Source organism: Aotus nancymaae, unplaced genomic scaffold (genome assembly GCF_030222135.1).
Source record: "Aotus nancymaae isolate 86718 unplaced genomic scaffold, 86718_ANA_hifiasm-v0.15.2.pri h1tg000029l, whole genome shotgun sequence".
NCBI lineage: Eukaryota > Metazoa > Chordata > Mammalia > Primates > Aotidae > Aotus > Aotus nancymaae.
In genome coordinates this window covers 12981453-13000582 of record NW_026988442.1, presented here as the reverse complement: position 1 = coordinate 13000582, position 19130 = coordinate 12981453, and the positions used below count along the sequence as shown (strand labels likewise).

At 48.5% G+C, this 19130-nt stretch overlaps 1 protein-coding gene across 1 annotated transcript in view; it reads right to left on the bottom strand.

Moving 5' to 3' along the window:
• Positions 1-12058: 12058 nt before the first annotated feature.
• BPIFB4 (BPI fold containing family B member 4) overlaps positions 12059-19130 on the bottom strand; it is a 28441-nt gene continuing 21369 nt past the window's right edge. Inside the window, exons 14-16 of the mRNA XM_064382170.1 lie at positions 18765-18828; positions 15984-16060; positions 12059-12392 (exon numbers count right to left, since the gene is read on the bottom strand). Coding sequence (XP_064238240.1) covers positions 12369-12392; positions 15984-16060; positions 18765-18828 — 165 coding nt within the window. The 3' untranslated portion in view covers positions 12059-12368. The remainder of the gene's footprint in view (positions 12393-15983; positions 16061-18764; positions 18829-19130) is intronic.

The following is a 19130-nucleotide window of genomic DNA, read 5'->3' as shown; positions in this document are numbered from 1 at the left end:
CACAAGTGCATTATATAGGCATGAGCCACTGCGCCCGCCCAAGCACTGCCATTTATATTCCAATCGTCAGAATCCCCCCGGGCTGGGTGAGTCCTCCTGATTCATCTCCACTGCCCTAGGACCCCCAGCCCCAAGCCTGTGTCAGGGGAATCCCGTCATAAAAGCTTATTGGTTGAAGGGATGTGGGTTAGCCCTCTCTCTTCCACTGGACTAGGGCTCCTTAAGGTTGGGGACCATGATTCTGCCATCCGTGTGTCCCCAGCAGCCAGCCTGGGGCCTGGTTTGCAGTGGATCTCAATAAACACCACAATGAAATAATGTGAAAAAAGCAAATTAATCCATAGACTGAGTAGATGAATGTAGGGGATGAGACCCAGAATCAGCAAGAAGAGTCCTTCCTTCCCTCCACCCACCCATCCTGCCATTCATTCATTCATCACACACCTATGGAGCATCTCATCTGGGTCCTATCCTATGCAGGGCTCTGGGCCCCACAGAGCACCCCGCATGAGTCCACCCTCAGACCCCACCAGCAGGGACAGAGGCCAACATGCACAGTGACATTTACTTTCCACCAAGCAGGCACGGTTCTTGCAAATGTTCTGTGCATTGACGGCTCCAAGCAAATGGGCAACTGCTGTCCCCAGCACAGAGCCCAGCCCTGGCCAAAGTCCTTCCTTTAAATACTGAATGGGGTCGAACTGAGCACTTTGGGAGCTGAAAGAGGAAATGGTGTGACACTGTGGGGTAGGTGGACACGGATTATATAGAAGACAAATGATGGGAGGATTCCAAAACATGGGTGAGTCTGGGTGAATTTGTCTGGCAGGGGCTTTGGGTAACCAGCCGGGCTTCAGCTTGAGTCCTAACCCTGCTGCTTTCTAGCTGCGTGACTCTGGAAAAGTGGCATTGCCTCTTTGGGCCTCCATTTCCTCATTTGCAAAATGGTGACCGTGATCGTCCACCTGGCATGGCTGATCTGTGATTTAAGCCTGGAAAGGAGTTAGCCCAGTGTCTGGCACATCATAAGTGCTCAGTAAAAATGATTCAGAAATGCCATGTCCAGTGCAGGATTAAGGGTGGGAAAGAGGGCAGAGCCTCACTCCAGACTCCACCACTGACCAGCTGTGTAATGTTAGGCAAGGCATGGCCACCCCGTGAGACAGTGTCTTCTGTTCTCTAAAATTGGTGCTAATCCTGGCTGGTAAGGACTGGGGAGGCATTAGTTAAAAGGGGGAATGCAGGATCCTGGAGCAGTATGTGGTGGCCACTTAACCAAAAGGGGGAATAAAGACCATGGTAGAAGTACCATAGCTCCCTGTCTTTTCTTCTGGGACCCTCACCAAGACTCATGTCTGTGGGTTCTTGGCTTATTACCTCTGCCAGACTTCTCTGTTTCTGCTGGTGCATTCCCAAAGCCTCCTCTCTGGCCTCTCAGGATTTCTTTGCATCAACTCTCCCCAGTGCCAAGGGCCAGGTCTGAGGATGTCACTCCCCTGCAAATTCTCCCCACTCTGCAAGCACCTCTTCTATAAAGCCTTCATTGAGCACGCAGCTAACCTTTAACTGCACTGGACCCAGGTCCGGGTGTGTGGACTAGGTGAGGCAGGGTGAATGGGACCCCCAGGGTCTGTCCTGGAACTCATGATGGGATGGGCCATAAACAGCCTGAGTGCAGGAGGATGGAGGATGGCGTATGTGAGTCCTCTCCATCATAGCAGCTGCCCCTTGGCAGTGCCCAGCCCTGTGCCCCACCTGCACACCTTGCTTCTAAAGGTGACTCCCTGCAGGTGCTCTGGCTGTACTAAGGCAGATGGCAGAGGTCTGGGGTGTTTGAAGGCAGAGACGCTCTGCCTTGTCATTTTTAAAACAGGTCTCTTCCTTGCCTAAACACCCACAGCTGTCTCTCCTCCACTGTCAACTCCAGGAGGCCAAGTTCTGGCTGGGGTCCGTCTCTGGTTTCCCACTGTGGCTTGCCGGTAAACTGAAATGTTTGTCAGGATTCTTTGGGTTATATTTGTAATGGAAAACACAACCCAAACTGACTTAGATGTGAAAGAGGGTCATTGACACATATAACTAGCAGGCCCACAGGTTTCAGGCATGGCTGAATCCAGGTGCTCAAAAGAAATCTCCAGTCCTCCACTTCTTTACGTGACTGGGCTTGGCTTTCTTCTCAAACTGATTTCCCCCAAGAGGTGGCAGAGATGGCCACCAACAGCTTCGGGCCCACATTCACTCTTAATGGCCCAGCAGAAAGAGAGTATGTCTTTCCTAATACCTCTTCAAAAGTTCTAGGACTGATTCCCATTGGTCCTGCTGGGGTTACATGCTGAGCACTGAACCAAAGAGTGTGGTGAGGGTGAAGGAACCCACTGGTTGGTCAATTTGAAAATATTACATCTGCAAAGCAGGCAGAGGCAGAACGGTCAGACGAGGAGGAGGCGAGCCAGGGGAGTAAGGCTGTGGGAAGTGAAAGTTCCTCTTCAAAGTTTCCTTTCTTGTTAAAGAATAAATCATAAGTGTATTAATAACTCTTTGTTAAGCCCTATGCTATGTAGCTGTTAAACATGCCATGCTTACAGTCACGTAGTATATTCTATGTCCTTGTACTTTAACCAAGATATTTGTGCTGGACATGCTCACAGACATGTCCCAGCTCGCAACCTATGCCCCTTACCTGTTTAAAAAAAAGCTTTACGTTGTTAGCCAATCGGATTTTAGTTTAGAGTGTGAGATCTGGCTCCACCCAATGGACATCAGACACAGCAGTGAGGACAACCCCAAATGTGTAAGGGATGAATATGTCTGCTTTTCCTTTGTTCATCGTACTCTCGGGGCAAAATGGCTAGTGTGGGTATCCTTCCTGCAGTCCAGGAAATAAAAATTGCTTTGCTAAAAAATCCATTGTCTCAGTGCTGATTTTTCTCTGCTGCACCGAGCACCTGTTTCCAACAAAGGCTAAGGGAAGAACTGGTTTCATGGAGGAGGAAGTGGTATCTGTGCTACGGTCAAGATGGGGTGACCTCATCTATGGTCCATTGGCTTCCTCTACCTGGTGATCACGGAGGACCTGGTAAGGGCGAGTTTGGTGGAAGCAAGATGGGTGGTGGGGTGGATGTATCCAAAGTAAGCATGCTGCTCAAAGGGTGTGGCCCATGGACCACTGGCCCCTTCCTAGTTCAGACCAACTGCCCTAGAACCTGTATCTTAACAAGAGCCCAGGTGGCTCATGTGTGTGTTCGAGGTGGAGAAGCACAGCTCTAAGGAACTCTGGCTGCGGAGGGGACGGGAGAGGGAAGGAGGCTGGTGGAGGGAGTGTGGAGTTATGGAAGGGACCTTTATTCTTCCTGAGAAGGGAGGGACTTGAGCAAGTTACCTGTGCGTTCGTAACAATGGGAAATGTGGGGGGTGGGGGGGAATATGTTTTATTTAATTTTCTGTTCACCATGCAAAACTTAATATTTTGCAGAATACTTTGCAGATTTGCACATCAGATTCATCTCAAATTGGACCTGGCTATATTTACTTCCTGAAAGAATGAATGTCGTGATGGTGATATCTCTCAAGAGCCTCTCATAGTGGATCCTGTGGTGACGAAGGTCCTCGCCATCCATCTGAGCATTTGTTACTGGACCAAGAACACAGGTGCCCTGGGCCCCTGGAGACTCAGGAACCCTGAAGGCCGGCTCCACGTGCTCCTTCTCGCCCTTCCTGTGCCACCCTCGGGCTCCACGTGACTCTCCCTGCAGCCTGCAGCGCCCTCGGGTTGTTCACAAAGACGGTCCTGACAAAAAGGGTAAGAAAACAAACATTGTCATGTGTGTCATCAGCCATACACTCAAGTGACACTAGGGAGGCCCAGCGTGGACCGAGCTCTGGGTGGCTTTGTCTGGGGCGTGGGGAGACCCCCAGGAGCTTAGGGTCCTCCTCCTGCTACAGGGCCCACCCCCCAGCCCCAGGTGCCTCCTGGATGTGGCTTCTTGGTTGTGGCACTAAATTTTTCTCCAGAGAACCAGAGGGTCGTGAAGGGGCTCCACTTCAAACACCCCAATCCCTGTGGTACCAGTAGGGAAACTGAGGCCAGAGGGCATTGTGACTCAGCCAAGACACAGCAGGGTTCCCCCTGCCCCAGGCCCCAAACACCCACCACCTCCCGCAGCACCTGCTCGCTGCCAGAGGACCTGGGTGTGAAGCTCAGCTCTGCCTCCTTCCAGCTGTGTGGAATTGGACCAGGCAGCAGCTAACCTCGCTGGGCCTCAGTTTCCTCATCTGCAAAACAGATGTGAACAGCTGCCCCTTAGGGTGGGTGGAGGGCTGAATGAAATGATCCATGGCTGGGCATAGGATAAAAAAGTCATAAAGAGCTAAGGTCTATTCAAAATATGATTGTTATCGCTAGTCCCATGTTTCCCTTTGGACCTGAGGCACATAGAGGTTATGCGTCCTGTTGGGCTGAAGAACTGGGATTTGAGCCCAATTCCGACACCCCAGGCCACCCATGTAGTCCCATCACCACTTTGAACCTGTCTCCTCATCTCTAAAATAGATAGTGATACTGCTGACCTTGAGAGGTGACTGTGAAAGTTACATGCCATCCTGAAAGCCAAATGCCCAGCACAGTGCCTGGCATAAAAAAAGTGCTGCTTTATACAAATATCCTTAAATTCCAACAGGCGTGAGAAAGATGGATTAGCAGGGTCACGACTCCACCTTGTGGCAAAATCTAAGAACTGCGCCTGCCCTCAGCCCAATCCAGCCACCTGGGAACCTGCCTGTGCCCAGGCCACTCCTGCTGCTCCCTTGGTGTGGCCAGCGGCGGGGAGAGAAGCGGAAGGATGTGCAGTTTCCAGCCTCTGTGACTGTGCTTGTCTACAGGGAGAGGCAGAGAGTGTGAGTGTGGGTTCTCACAGCCCCTTGAGGTTCCCCATTCCACACCTTTGCTCAAGCTGCCTGTTCCCTCTGCCTGGTGGTGTTTAGACAATCCCCTAGTGCTCATATCTGTTTGACAGATGAGGAAACTGAGGCCCAGTGAGGTTAGCTGCCCGGCCCACTTCTGCACAGCTGGAAGAAGGCAGAGCTGAACTTCACACCCAGGCCCTCCAACAGCGGGCAGGAGCCGCAGGAGGGGGTAGGTGTCTGGGGCCTCAGGTGGGGGGACCCTATGGTGTCTTGGCTGAGTTTTACATGCCCTTCTGGTTTCAATTTTCCCACTGGTACTGCAGGGATTGGGGTGTTTGAAGTGGAGCCTCTTTACCACCCTCTGGTTCTCTGGAGGAAAGGTGGAGGGCAGAGATAGGGTTAATTGCAAATGCAGAGTCCAGGGGTTCCAGGCAACTTTACCTTTAGCACCAATTTCCTTCAGGTCTTTTTTTTTTTTTTTTTTTTGGAGACAGGGTCTTGCTCTGTCACCCAGGCTGCAGTGCAGTGGGCTGCAATCATGGCTCACTGCAGCCTTGACCTCCCTGGGCTCAGGCGATCCTCTCACATCAGCCTCTTGAGTAGCTGGGACTACAGACACACACCACCGCACCCAGCTAGTTTTTGTATTTTCTGTAGAGATGGGGTGTCACCATGTTGCCCAGGCTGGTTTCAAACTTCTGGGCTCAAGCGATCCTCCTGCCTCAGCCTCCTGACGTGCTGTGATTACAGGCAGGAGCCACTATGCCCAACCTCTACTTCCTTTAGTTCTAAAAGACTTAGAGTCAGGCTTGCGACCTGGCTTCATACATCTTACTGCAATGCCACTGTCCTGCTGGATGGAACATCTCATCAGCTTCAGGTGGTCCCCAAGAATACTCAAACCCTAAGCTATATATCCGACCATCTGTCTGAAGTGGGAGGGGCATTCACTGTCCTTCCCCTGTTAGAGCACCGTTCCTTTAGTCCGGTTCTTAGAGGCTCTTCTACCTCCATCAGCTCCATGCTGAAATACCTTCCCTTGGGAAGTTTCCCAGCTTATCAGCTTCGAGCATATCCAAATGTAAGCTCTAATGAAGGAACTATTTGTGGTTTGGCTGCGGGAAATCATTGGTGGGTAGATCAAGGTCACAGCCACTTAGGTGGGGTCAGAGAGTCCCACAGTGATGCTCCAGTGTTTGAGCGTCCTTACTGCAGTCCTGGTGGGGTCCCATGTTCATCCTAGAAATAGGAAGATGGCTGGGTCACTGCAACCGATAGCACAGAAGACATTAGGAGACGCCTCCACGCAACTGAACTCTCAGGCTAGCCTGCCTACCTTGTTAAACCCACGATGAAACTGAACTGTAGCACTCCTGATTTGTAGCAACTCCCTGAGGCTTATAGTATCCTTCTCAACCATGAAATAACGACCTTAGAGATCATCATGGTGATTGGTTCCTAGCCCAGCCTCTGGACACTTTTTTAGAGAATGATCGGTTTGAAATATAGTGCTACAGAAGCTAGTTGACCCTGAGCTCATGTGGCTCTTAAATTAAGTAAGCATGTATTTTTAGAGCTCATCTAGTGAGCCAAGCTTAGGTTTTCACGGTAGTCTACTAAAGTCTTTTTGATCCATCATTTGCTCTATTTATCCTTCAATCCACCCCTCTATTCATCCTTGCCTCCATCCATCTATCTACTCATCCATTCTCAATTCATCCATCCAGCCATCATACATTCCAAGTGGATGACCCAATCTGGCCCTACAGGTGTGGGTAGTATGAGCTTCTCAGGCAGTGGTCAACCTTCAGATGCTTCTTCAGGAAATGCTGTTGTGTCTGGGGTGGCTTCACCTGGCAGTTATGGTCAGTACAGGGCTGAGTCATCTGGTGGTTTGGGTCAGTCTGGGGTAGGACTAATAACTGGTCATCCTGGGACTGGGAAAATGATGACTTTGGTCAGTCTGAGGCAGGGTTAATGAGTTATCAGTCTGGTGGTAGGTCATCTGGTTATGGTCAAACTGCGGATAGGTTATATGAGTATGGTCAGCAAGGAAACAAGTCATTTGGAGGGTATGGTCAGTTTGGGGTAGAGCCAATTAATAGCCTAAGCCTGGGTCCTCTGGTGGCTTGGGTCAGTCTAGAGAAGAGCCAATGAATGGTTAGTCTGGGACCAGATCATTTGGGGTTTGGGTCAATCTGGGGAAGATTCAGTGAATTCTCAGACCAGCAACAGGTCACCTAGTAGTTATGGTCAAACTGAGGCTGGGCCATGATCAGTTTGGGAAAGGGTCATCTGGAAGCTATGGTCAGTCTGAGGAAAGATTAATACATGTTCAATCTGGGTCTAGATCATCTAATGTTATGGGTCAATTTGGAGCAGAGTCAATGAACAGTCAGCCTGGAGCTGAGCCATCTGGTAGCCATGATCAGTTCGGGACAGGGTCATTCGGAAGGTATGGTCAGTCTGGGTCTGGATCATCTGGTGATTTGGGTCAATATGAAGCAGGGTCAATGAGTGATCCAACTGGAGATAGGTCGTCTACTGGTAATGGTCAAACTGGGGCAGGGTCACTAAGTGGTCAGTCTGGGGTGGGGTTATCTGGTAGTCTTGGTCAATCTGGGGCAGGGTCAATGAGTGGTCAGACTGGGGATAGGTTATCTAGTGGTTATGGTCAAACTGGGGCAGGGTCACTAAATGGTTAGTCTGGGGCTGGGCCATCTGGTGGTCTTGCTCAGTCTGGGACAGGGTCAATGAGTGGTCAGACTGGGGACAGGTCATCTAGTGATTATGGATATCTTGGGACAGAGACATCTATAAGCTATGGTCAATCTGAGGCAAGGTTAATGAATGTTCAGCCTGGGGCTGGGACAACTGGTAGTACGGGTCAATCTAGAGTAGGGTCAATGAATGGTCAGCCTGGGCTGGGAGCATCTGCTGTTGACAGTCAGTTTGCAGTAGGATCATCTGGAGGATATGGCCAACCTATGTATGGGTAACCTAGTCATTTTAGTCAGTCTGAGACTGTATCAACTAATGGTCAGCCTGGAGTCAGGCCATCTGGTGTTTTGGGTCAGTTTAGGGTTGAATCAATGAATGGTCAGCTTGAAGGGGGACTGTCTGATGGTTCTGTTCAATCTGGGGCAAGGTCATCAGGAGGAAATGTTCAGTTTGGAGAAGTAACATCTGATCATGATATGCATTCTAGGGCTGCATCATCTATAAATTCTGGTCAGTTTAGGGCTGGGATATCTGTTGGCCATGGTCAGTCTGGTGCTAAGTCACATGACAGTCATGGGCAGTCTGAAGCTGGGTCATCTGGAGGTTATGGTCAATTTGGGGCTGGAATATCTTTTAGCTATGGCCACTCAGGAGCTAGGCCACCTAATGATTATGACAAGTCTGGGGTTGGGTTCTACTTAGATCAATGGCCAGCCTGGGCACGTCCTCCCTGCCCCCTCTGGTCCAACTGGGGAAACACCATCTGGAGATCCTGGCCACATGGGAGACCCAGTGGATGGCAAGCCTCCCCAACACAGTATTCCAGTCAATGGCAATGCACTCCCTCCCCCGGTTCATGATGGTCAAGGAGGAGGTATAGGAGCAGGAGCTGGAAACCCACTCAGTCAGCAATTGCCAACAGCTGCCCTTAACAAAGACCTCCTGGCTCAGGAAGGGCTGCTGGGAGCCATGATTCTCAACAACCAGAATCTGGTTAGGGAGAGAGAGATGCTACTTAAGATCCTCCTGGGAAGCAGGACTTTCTCATCTACTGGAAAAGATCATCTCCTGGAGGCAGCAGGGTCTCTGGCTCTGGAAGGACTGCTCTGCAAGGTTTCTCTGGGGAGCCTCTGTGGCCACGGGAGTCTTGTTGGCATCAATGATGTTCTGAAGAGCACTCCTTTTGGGAAACTCAACTGTTGGTGAGTTTGAGAACTTCTTCAATAAAATAGTTTCCCAATGCACTGGTCAGCAAGGGTTCTAGGTGCTCACTATGTGTAAGTGTTGGAGTCTGACTCACCTGATTAGAAGGCAGGCAGTGAGAGGGCAGCCTCAGACACTGCCTCCTCCTGCAAACTCTCAACCCATTGCCCAGCATCCCCTTAGTATGGCTTCACCCCTGGATTCATGAAGGTTTGTCTAAGCCTCCACTAAATTACAAAGAGCACTGGAAAGGAGTACAGCAGAAGCTCTTCCCAGCTAGCACCTTAGTCATTATTTAATACCCTAGTGGTTAAAACAGCATCTTTGTTATATGCTAACACCATAGTTTCCAACTGATGCGTTGAATTTAACATCTTAATTTTCCTTTAACGTCTTAATTAACTACAAAAGTCTTAGTTATCAGCTAACACTTTTCTTGTCTAGGATTTGGAAATGGAATTTAGAATGGAAATCTAGGTCAAGGATAGGAAGGCCCAGGATAGAGGAAAGGCCATGTTGAAGTTTGAGTAGTAAGTCAAGAAGGCAGGAAAGTTCACCTTGCTCCTCCCATCCTTCAGGCTCAAAATCATCAACTTTGATATCATCCAGCTGGCATGGAAGAAGGTCTATCCTTTATCCAACCTCCAATTAGAATTTCAGACCAGGTTGACAATCAAACTCCCAGAGTGAGTAACTTATTCATGGCCAGAGAAGTCAGGTGGAAGAGAATTCTTGGAGATAGTAGGCAGTTTTTTTTAATGTTTAATTTATGTGGAAACATAGCAGGCATATATATTTATGGGTTACACCAGATACTTTGATATGGGCATGCAATGTGTAATAATCACATCGTGGTAAATGAGGTATCTATCCCCTCACCCATTTATCCTTGATGTTATAAACAATCCAATTATATTCTTTTAGTTAATTTTTAAGTACAGTTAAATTATTATTGACTACAATCACTCTGTTGTGCTATCAAATACTAGGTCATATTCATTCTTTCTAATGACTTTTGTACCCGTTAACCATCCCCTCCCCACCCCCATCACCTCACTACCCTTCCCAGCCTCTGGTAACCATCCTTCTATTACCATGAGTTCAACTGGTTTACTTTTTAGCTGCACAAATAAGGGTGAACACACAAAATATGTCTTTCTGTGCCTGGCTTATTACACTTAACATAATGATCTCCAGTTCCACCCAGGTTGTTGCAAATGACAGGATCTCATTATTTTTACGGCTGAATAGTACTCCATGGTGTATAAGTACCACATTTTCTTTATCCATTCTTCTGTTGATGGACACTTAGGTGGCTTCCAAATCTTGGCTGTTGTGAATAGTGCTGCAGCAAACATGGGAGTGCAGATATCCCTTTAATATGCTGATTTCCTTTTTGGGAGTGTATACACTCAGAAGTGGGATTGCTGGATCATAAGGTGGCTCTGTTTTTAGTTTTTTGAGGACTCTCCAAACTGTTCTCCACAGTGGCTGTACTAATTTACATTTCCACCAACAGTGTACAAGGGTTCCCCGTCTCCACATCCTCACCAGTATTTGTTATCTCCTGTCTTTTGGATAAAAGCCATTCTAACTGGGGTAAGATGATATCTCATTGCAGTTTTGATCTGCATTTCTCCAATGATCAATGATATTGAGCACCTTTTCATATGCCTGTGAGACCAGGAGGGACCTAGACTCAGGAAGCTGGGAGGGAAGGGGCCGGGCTGTGAGATGTGTCCCCTCCTGTTTCCTCCTCAGAGACGCCTTCCCTGACCACCCAATGGTGCCACCTCCTTTCCCTTTCCCTCCCCAGTATGATTCCGTTTATTCCCTTTATAGCCCCCAAGACAATCTCAAATGGCCTCTGTTTATTTATTTACTTTTTATTGTTTACTTAGACCTTAATTACTTAAAGTCTGTCTCATGGACTAGAACCTAAAACCTTCATGAAAACAGAAGCCCGGTCTCCCTTGTCAAGTGTAGAAATCCCAGTTCCTAAACCACTGCTAGACAGTCAGTGAATGCAAGAATGAATGGATGATGAAGCCAGGAATCTAATATTGAACCAGAAAACCCAGTAGCTTAGATTCCTGATAGTTAAATAAAAGAAAACAAACAAGACATGAAAAAAGTCTTTTTAAAAATCACTAGGAGGAAAGAAATATCTGAATTATGTAAAAGGGACTTCAGTATTCCTGCATGCCCCAAAGACTGGGATCAAATAACTCTCCTAAACTGCCCTGAATGTGCCCGAGGACTCTACAGGGAGACGTGGCACTGTCCCTGGGAGGGGTGCCCTGGGCACTGTCTTGGCCAAGAGGCATGCCAAGGACCCCTCTTTGTCCTCAGTTTGACTAGAGATAAGGGGTTCCACGAGCTCACACTTTAGGAATTGGTGGAGTCTGTTACTAACCACAGTGAGCACATATCGAGCACCTACTGCATGTCAGCCTCAGTGCTAAGCACCTCAGAAATACATGATCTTATTTAATATCCTCACACTCATTTTGGAGTATAATAATAATTATTATTATCCATTTTACAGATGGGAAGATTGAGGTTCAGAAAGGCTAAGGACCGGCCAGGCACAGTGGCTCATGTCTGCAATACCAGCACTTTGGGAGGACGAGGTGGGCAGATTACGAGGTCAGGAGATCAAGACCATCCGAGCCAACATGGTGAAACCCCGTCTCTACTAAAAATACAAAAAAAAAAAAAAAATAGCTGGGTGTGGCGGCTCATGCCTGTAGTCCCAGCTACTAGGGAGGCTGAAGCAGGAGAATTGCTTGAACCCAGGAGGTGGAGATTGTAGTGAGCCGAGATCGCACCACTGCACTACAGCCTGGGCAACAGTGCGAGACTCTGTCTCAGAAAAAAAAACAAAGAAAGACTAAGGACCTCATCAAGTCACACAACCAAGCGATAGAGTTGGGACTTGAACTTCATCCCCCCTACTCCAAAATTCCTGTAGTTTAATGACCTCCTGATGCCAGAGTTGAGAGTAGTGAGGTACGAAGCTGTCCTGGAGGCAGGGGAAACTCTCTGTAGAATGCTGTGTGGTCGTTTTAATATGAAGAGACAGGCCACGTCCCCCGCTGTCCCCAGAGGGACCATCCTCCTCCTAGTTGTAGCTACAACTGCCAAGTGCCCGGGCGCAGCCAAAGAAGGAAAAAAAAAACCAAACCACCCAGACCCTGAGGGAGGGTCCTTCATGGAAACTCATCACAAGTGCAGGGAAAGTGGAGCCTTTTATTGAAAGTGGGACACTCAACGTGCTGTCAGCAGGGGGTCTGAGAGGTGTCACCCAAGGTGATTCCCCTCCTCCTGTTGGGCTGACCATGGAAGGTACTGTTTGCCAACTGGGCAGAGGCTGGGTCCTTTCTCAGAGTTGAGGCAAGGGAGGGAGAGGGTTGGGGGGCCAGGGAGGGACCTGTCATGGAGGCTGAGGGGACTCTGGGCAGGGGACTGTGTCCAGGCCGAGCCTCTCTGGGACTGGTTCCAGCTTCTTCCAGCTGCAGCAGCGTCTCTGCCTCTGTCACTCACGTGCTCAGCACCAGAAGGTCCTTGGACGGCAGAACACGGAAGCCGGTGATGGGTGGGGAGGCTCTGGCTAGAGCCTCGTTACTCACCCACCTACAGATCTGGCTGGTCATGTTTCTCGGAAGCAGTAACTCTAAATAGCGGCAGTGAAGGGGGTCACACGGCCCCAGGGAGCACCTGGCCGTGTCATTACCTTGCCCTGGACAGAGGACCTTGGGCAAGATGCTTCCAGTCCCCTTATTCCCCAAAATAAGAGAAGTAGGCCTGAGTCCCTCTTCACAATCTTCCAAAATTTAATATTCACACACACACCCACACACACACACACACACACACACACAAATTCTTTGGCCAGGCACGCACCTGTAATCCCAGTGCTTTGGGAGGCAGAGGTGGGCAGATCACCTGAGGTCAGGAGTTTGAGACCAGCCTGGCCAACATGGTGAAACCCTGTCTCTACTAAAAATACAAAATTAGCCCGGTGTGGTGGTGCATGCCTGTAGTCCCAGCTACTTGGGAGCCTGAGGCATGAGAATTGCTTGAACCTGGGAGGCGGAGGTTGCAGTGAGCCGAGATCGTGCCATTGCACTCCAGCCTGGGCGACAAGAGCAAAACTCCACCTCAAAAAAAAAAAAAAAAAAATCTTCAACAAAATAAATAATAAAAGTAAGAGACGATAACCCATAGACCAAAAGAAATATTCATGAGTCTCTGTCGACAGAAATAAATAATTAAATGAATAAATAAATATATGGAGGAGAATGGACAGCTCTTCCTCAGTGGAATTCCAACTGAACCATGTAAAAGGAATGAGAGAACCGGAATATCTGCATTAGGCACGCGCCACGGTCGTAACAGTTGCAGGCAAAATCGTGAACATCGAATGGCAAAAATTTGTGGGAGAAAGTCTAACGAGAGACATGGTCTCCAGGTACCTCCTCACAAGAGACTGATTAGTTACAGAGGGGAAAATAGTGATTTTACAGTGAAGAAACACCTTCAGCAAGCAACCAAAGTGGACACCTCCAGGAATAAGTCACGTGGTCATCGGTACCCACTGAAAAGATGCACTGAGGACAGCATCACTTCTGTGGTGTTCTTGCCAAAAATACAAAACTTCAATCCAATCATGAAAAAAAGTGTCCGTCAAATCCAGGGTGCATCACACAAAACAGGCCAGACTCATGGGAAATGTCATGGTCATGAAACACGAGGAGAAGGTGAGGAACTGTCCCACAGTGCAGGACTGTGAAGAGATGTGACAGCAGAATGCAAGAGGGGGTCCTGGACTGGAGCCTGAACCAGACCAAAGGCAACAGAGGGGAGATGAGAAAACATCTGCAGAGTGCTCATGGATTTGTACCAAGGTTCACTTCCGGGTTTTCATCATGGTTCTCGGTTATGTAAGATGCTAACATTAGGGGAAGCTGGGAGAACGATATTCTGGAACTCTCTGTACTATGTTTGCAATCTTTCTGTGCATCTAAAATTATTTCAAAATAAAAAGTCAGAATAAATGACTAGACCCCTATAATAATAATAAGAGCAACTGCTGTTTACAGGGGGCCTACAGGGCCGAGCCTGGGACTGAGGTTTTCTTTAAACCTTTCAAACCCAATACCCATTACACATTTTATTACAGGTATTTGTATTATCTCCCTTATTATTCTGGAATAAGGTTCACAGATTCCATAACCTGTGTATACATATATCTTAAAAACCAGTATAATTCCTTTACCAGAATATAAAGGAGGAAAATAAGACACATCATTTATAATAAAATGATACATATTTTGATATGAAAATACGCAAGCGTTCAGGAAAGAAAAATTCATCGCCACCCATTTCACAAAGGCCCGGGGGCAGGGGGGGTGTAGCACAACCCCACTCAGAGCCTCTGACCTGAGCTGCTTCACAGCCTTTCGGTGGAAACTCTAACTTCTCACCAGCTGGGTGACCCTGAGCAAGTGGCCTACCCTGTCTGATACTCAAGTCCTTTCATCTATTATGTGAGGGCGAACATCAACCAGGGCTGTGGTAAGGCCAAATCCATAAAAAACTGTGCATGGGGCACTGAATCTCAGTAAATGGTAGAGATGATGATGATGATGACGATGAAGATGAACCTGTGGCAATCCTGTTCATGTTTCCTAACCCCTTTGTTTAAGTGAATAATAACATTTTATGATAAAATGCTGTATCTCGTTTAATTTCTCACCACAAACTGTATGAGGTGGGCATCATCATTCCCCATTTTCAGATGAGGAAACTGAGGCTCAAAGCAGTGTTGAGGTCCTGCAGGATCTCAAGAGACAGGACCAGGAGTGGGGACTGTCCCAGAGCCTGTATCTGAGCCCTGCCCACATTGCCCATCCGAGGTCATTGTCCACCTCCCTTGACTGTGCCCCTAATGTGGGAAGGGTGCTATTCCCTGGGCAAGGTCCAAGCCTGGCATGAATGTGAGGGGCAAATGTGAGGGGCAATTTCCTTTGGCAAGGAAATTGTCAATCTGGCACAAAGGCCCCATTCATTCCATTTCTGGGAGTTTGTTCCAAGGAACTAAATCTAGAATCAAGGAACAGTTTGTGCGTTGAGATGTTCATTGCAGCATCCTTTATGATAATGATGGCATTTATAATGGTGGACACTTCCAGAAATGCTTATTACATGCCAGGCCTGTGCAAGGCACGTCACACACAGAATCCCATTTTTTCCTAAAAGCAGACCTACGGGTAGGTACTATGATTAGTCTTTTTTTATAGAGGAAAAAATGGAGGCTCGGAGAGGTTAAGTAGCTTGCCCAGGGTCACCCAGCTGGAAACTGGCAGAGTTTGGATTTGAACCTGGGTCACTGGGCTCCAAGCCTTGTTCTTTAACCCCAGTGCTCTGCTGATTTCCTGAGCAAAGCCATGTTTAAAAATAAAACTCCAGAAAGACTGGAATGAAAAGCAGCAAAATGTTTTCAGGGGTAATCGCTGGATTGTGTGTGTGTGTGTGTGTGTGTGTGTCTGTGTGTGGTGTGTTGATGTATACGTTTGTTTAATCTTTTCCATATTTTCCAAATTTCAGATAATGAGCACGGGTGGTTTTTATAGTGGAAACAAGAGTCCCTGCATTTGAAAGTCAAAGCACCTGCCATGATTATAATTAGCCAATTACTTCAGGAATATTCGCCTAAAGGCCATCGTCCCATTGGGCTGGGAGAGCTTTGCAAGGGCTGGGGATCATTGCTCACTGCTGGATCCCCAGGCCCCTGCACAGTGCCTGGCACATAGTAGGCGCTCAATAAATGTTGCTCCTATGAACTACATCACATTCCATTTTGGGTAAGCCCCTCACTGCTGTGAGCCCCCGTTCTCCCATCGGCAAGATGGCAGCAGTGACACATGTGGTGAGAGCTAAATGAGACTGTGAACGTGTGAGTGTCCTTCAAGGATCCTTGACGGCTCTGTTCCTTGTTCCCTCAGCCCCACACTTGGAAGGAAGAGAACCCTGTTTCCTCCGCTTCCCTCCTCTTCTCTTCCTCTTCCCAGTTCCTGGCCTGAATGCAGTGGTCAAAGGTGATGAGCAAAGGGCGGGGAAGGAAAGCAGAATGGAGCTTGATCTCCTCTTACCTCCAACACGTCAATGTCTGCATTGCTGAAGTCGATGTTGAGGATTTTGGGGAGGGGGACGCCGGAACCCAGCACAGCTGTAAAACAAAAAACAGTCAGACATGGTCAGTGGGCCAAGAGGTGTTGGTCTCACCAGAAGCCAGCAGTATTTGCAAGAAGATTGGCAATTTCTTTTTTCTTTGTTTGAGACAGAATCTCGCTCTGTTGCCCAGGCTAGAGTGCAGTAGCACAATCTGGGCTCACTGCAACCTCCACCTCCCAGGTTCAAGTGTTTCTCCTGCCTCAGCCTCCCGAGTAGCTGGGATTATAGGTATGCGCCACTACGCCTGACTAATTTTTGTTTTTTGTTTTTTTAGTAGAGACAGGGTTTCACTATGTTGGCCAGGCTGACCTTGAACTCCTGACCTCAGGTGATCTGCTCCTACCTTGGCCTCTCAACGTGCTGAGATTACAGGCATGTGCCATGGTGCTCACACCCAGCAATTTCTTTTTCTTTTTTTTTTTTTTGATGGAGTTTCACTCTGTCGCCCAGGCTGGAGTGCAGTTGCTCATCTCAGCCCACTACAACCTCTGTCTCCTGGGTTCAAGCAATTCTCTTGCCTCAGCCTCCTGAGTAGCTGGGATTACAGGCACATGCCACCATGCCTGGCTAATTTTTGTATTTTTAGTAGAGATGGGGTTTCACCATATTGATCAGGCTGGTCTTGAACTCCTGACCTCAGAGGATCCACCCACCTCAGCCTCCCAAAGTGCTGGGATGACAGGTGTAAACCACCGCACCCAGCCCTGGCAATTTCTTTTGTGCCTCTAGGCCTTTGTCCTTGCAGTTCCTCCTGCCTGGCGCATATTCTCTCACCATCACATCCCCGGTGAGTTCTGAGTCCTCTCTGAGACTGTTCAGATGTCACCTCCTCTGTGAGGCTTTCTGGCCCCCAGACGACTCTAGGCTCCTGCAGCACCCCCATCCCACTTCTGAACTGCTCAGTTAGAGAAACCATCAAATATTAAGTCTGTGTTTCTGTATCTGTCACTCTCACCACATTCTGAGTTCTTTGAAGGCAAGAACTGTGCCCCCCTTGGGGGGCCGAGGTGGGTGGATCACCTGAGTTCAGGAGTTTGAGATCAGCCTGGCCAACATGGCGAAAACCTGTCTCTATTTAAAATACAAAAATTAGCTGGGCATGGTGGTGCACGCTTGTGATCCCAGCTGCTTAGGAGGCTGAGGCAGGAAAATCTCTTGAACCCGGGAGGTGGAGGTTGCAGTGAGCTGAGATCGTGCCACTGCACACCACACTCCAACCTGGGCCACAGAGTGAGACTCTGTCTCAAAAAAAAAAAAAAAAAAAAAAAAAAGAACTGTGTCCCCGGCATCCGCCAGCCCTTTGCCTGGTCACAGAGGAGATGGCAGATGTTTGTGGAGTGCAGTAATGGAAAGGTGCACGTGGAGCCCCAACGACTGCTGTTTGTCTTCAGATTGTCAGAGCCTAAGTAAACCTGCTAATTACCATTCTAGAAAGAGCAAGAAGCAAGAGAGAAAAGAAAGAGTGGGGTAGGAAAGGGTGGATGGGGGAAGTAAATTAAGTGAAATTTAACAGACTTCCCTTTTCCAGCAGGATTTTCAAAAAGCTAAGGACACTGTGAATCGACCCCACAGGAATATCTTCAGCACTTCCCAAACTCGCTCAGCCGTGGAACCCTTTTTGCCGGGTGTTTTGTGGGACCGCTTTATGGAGCTTACTTTGGAGATACGGACCTAGTGCAAGCTCTCATTTTTGAAAATGGTGAATTGCATCTCAGTGTGATTAGAGGACTCGCCTCCAAGTTCACACCACTCTTAGTGATTAAGCCAGGTCGTCCCAGCCCAGCTTCTGACCCCATCTTGTCTCACGGAGGAACCACCACTTTCCCCGCCAGTGAGACTCAGCCTCCTCTGGCCACAGGGTCCAGAATAAGGGATTGTTTGACATCAAGATCACTCCAAAAGAACCCCCTCTGGTGTAGCTGATGACATCAGCTGAGACGTGCCAGCCCCCTTGACTTCTCATCCAAGAAGCAGGAGTGGGACAGAGTCTGGGGTCCAGTGGCCTGGGTGAGGGCTTGGGCAGGGGTTCCCAGTCCCAGTGTGTGAGTACCGGTGACCCCCACAGTTCAACCAGCAGCCTTCCCAGTAACACTCCCGAGACGCCACAGAGAGCAAAGTAAGCTCAGTCTACTCTGTTTATAAAGCCGGAAAAGAAAACCTCCTAACTCCATATGGCTGCCTAGGGGGCGGACTCTGGAGTGCGGTGAGAGCAACTTTAGCTTTCCCTGTGCCAGTGGAAAAGAATGTATTCCTGTAGTTCCCATATAATTATAATTAAATAGAAATACATGTTTAAATATGAGTCAGGAAATATCTCAATCATATGGTAAGGAATGGAGAAAAAAGAATTTAGAAGGAAATGTATTCAAATGTGGAAATTCATTTTCTCTGGATGGTTTTTTTAATTGTTCTACACTTTCTAAAATTTGCACACATATAATGTTCATATATAATCAGAATTTTCACAGGTAATCAGAAAAAGAAAATGATCAGCCAAGCAAGAAAGAAGCAAATAAGGAAGGTGATAGAACTCTGGGGGCAACATTTACATTCGGAGGTTTTCATCAACACACTTCAAAGGCAGTGCTCAGAAATACTATTGCGAAGGGATAGATGCATATCCAGCATGCCCAACAAGCCGGTGCCCCCCTAGACCCCAAGCCACAAGCCCCTAGAGAGGTACAGGCACCCGTTCTCACCGTTCATCGCGGGCATGAATGCCAGGTTGAAAATCTTTTCCACCAGCACCTCCATGAGGCTGATCTGCAGAGGAAGAAGGAGGGCTGAGCCCAGGCAGGGGGTTTGCTCAGCTCCAGAGGGCCCCTTGGGTCTGCTCCCCTGGCTCAAGATGGAGACACAGAACAGCTCTGGGAGAGTCTGGGTCCTGGCAGTCAGAACCCCTGGGACCCCAGAATTCCTCACTGGCAGCCTTAAGGTGCTCCCCCAATCCACTTGCACATTGTGGAGATGGGCAAGCTGAGGCCCATCGTGGGTGCTGCTCCAAGGGCCCTGTGAGGCAGGGATTGAGGGAGGCCTACTTCCTCCCCTGGGAGGCACAGAGCACC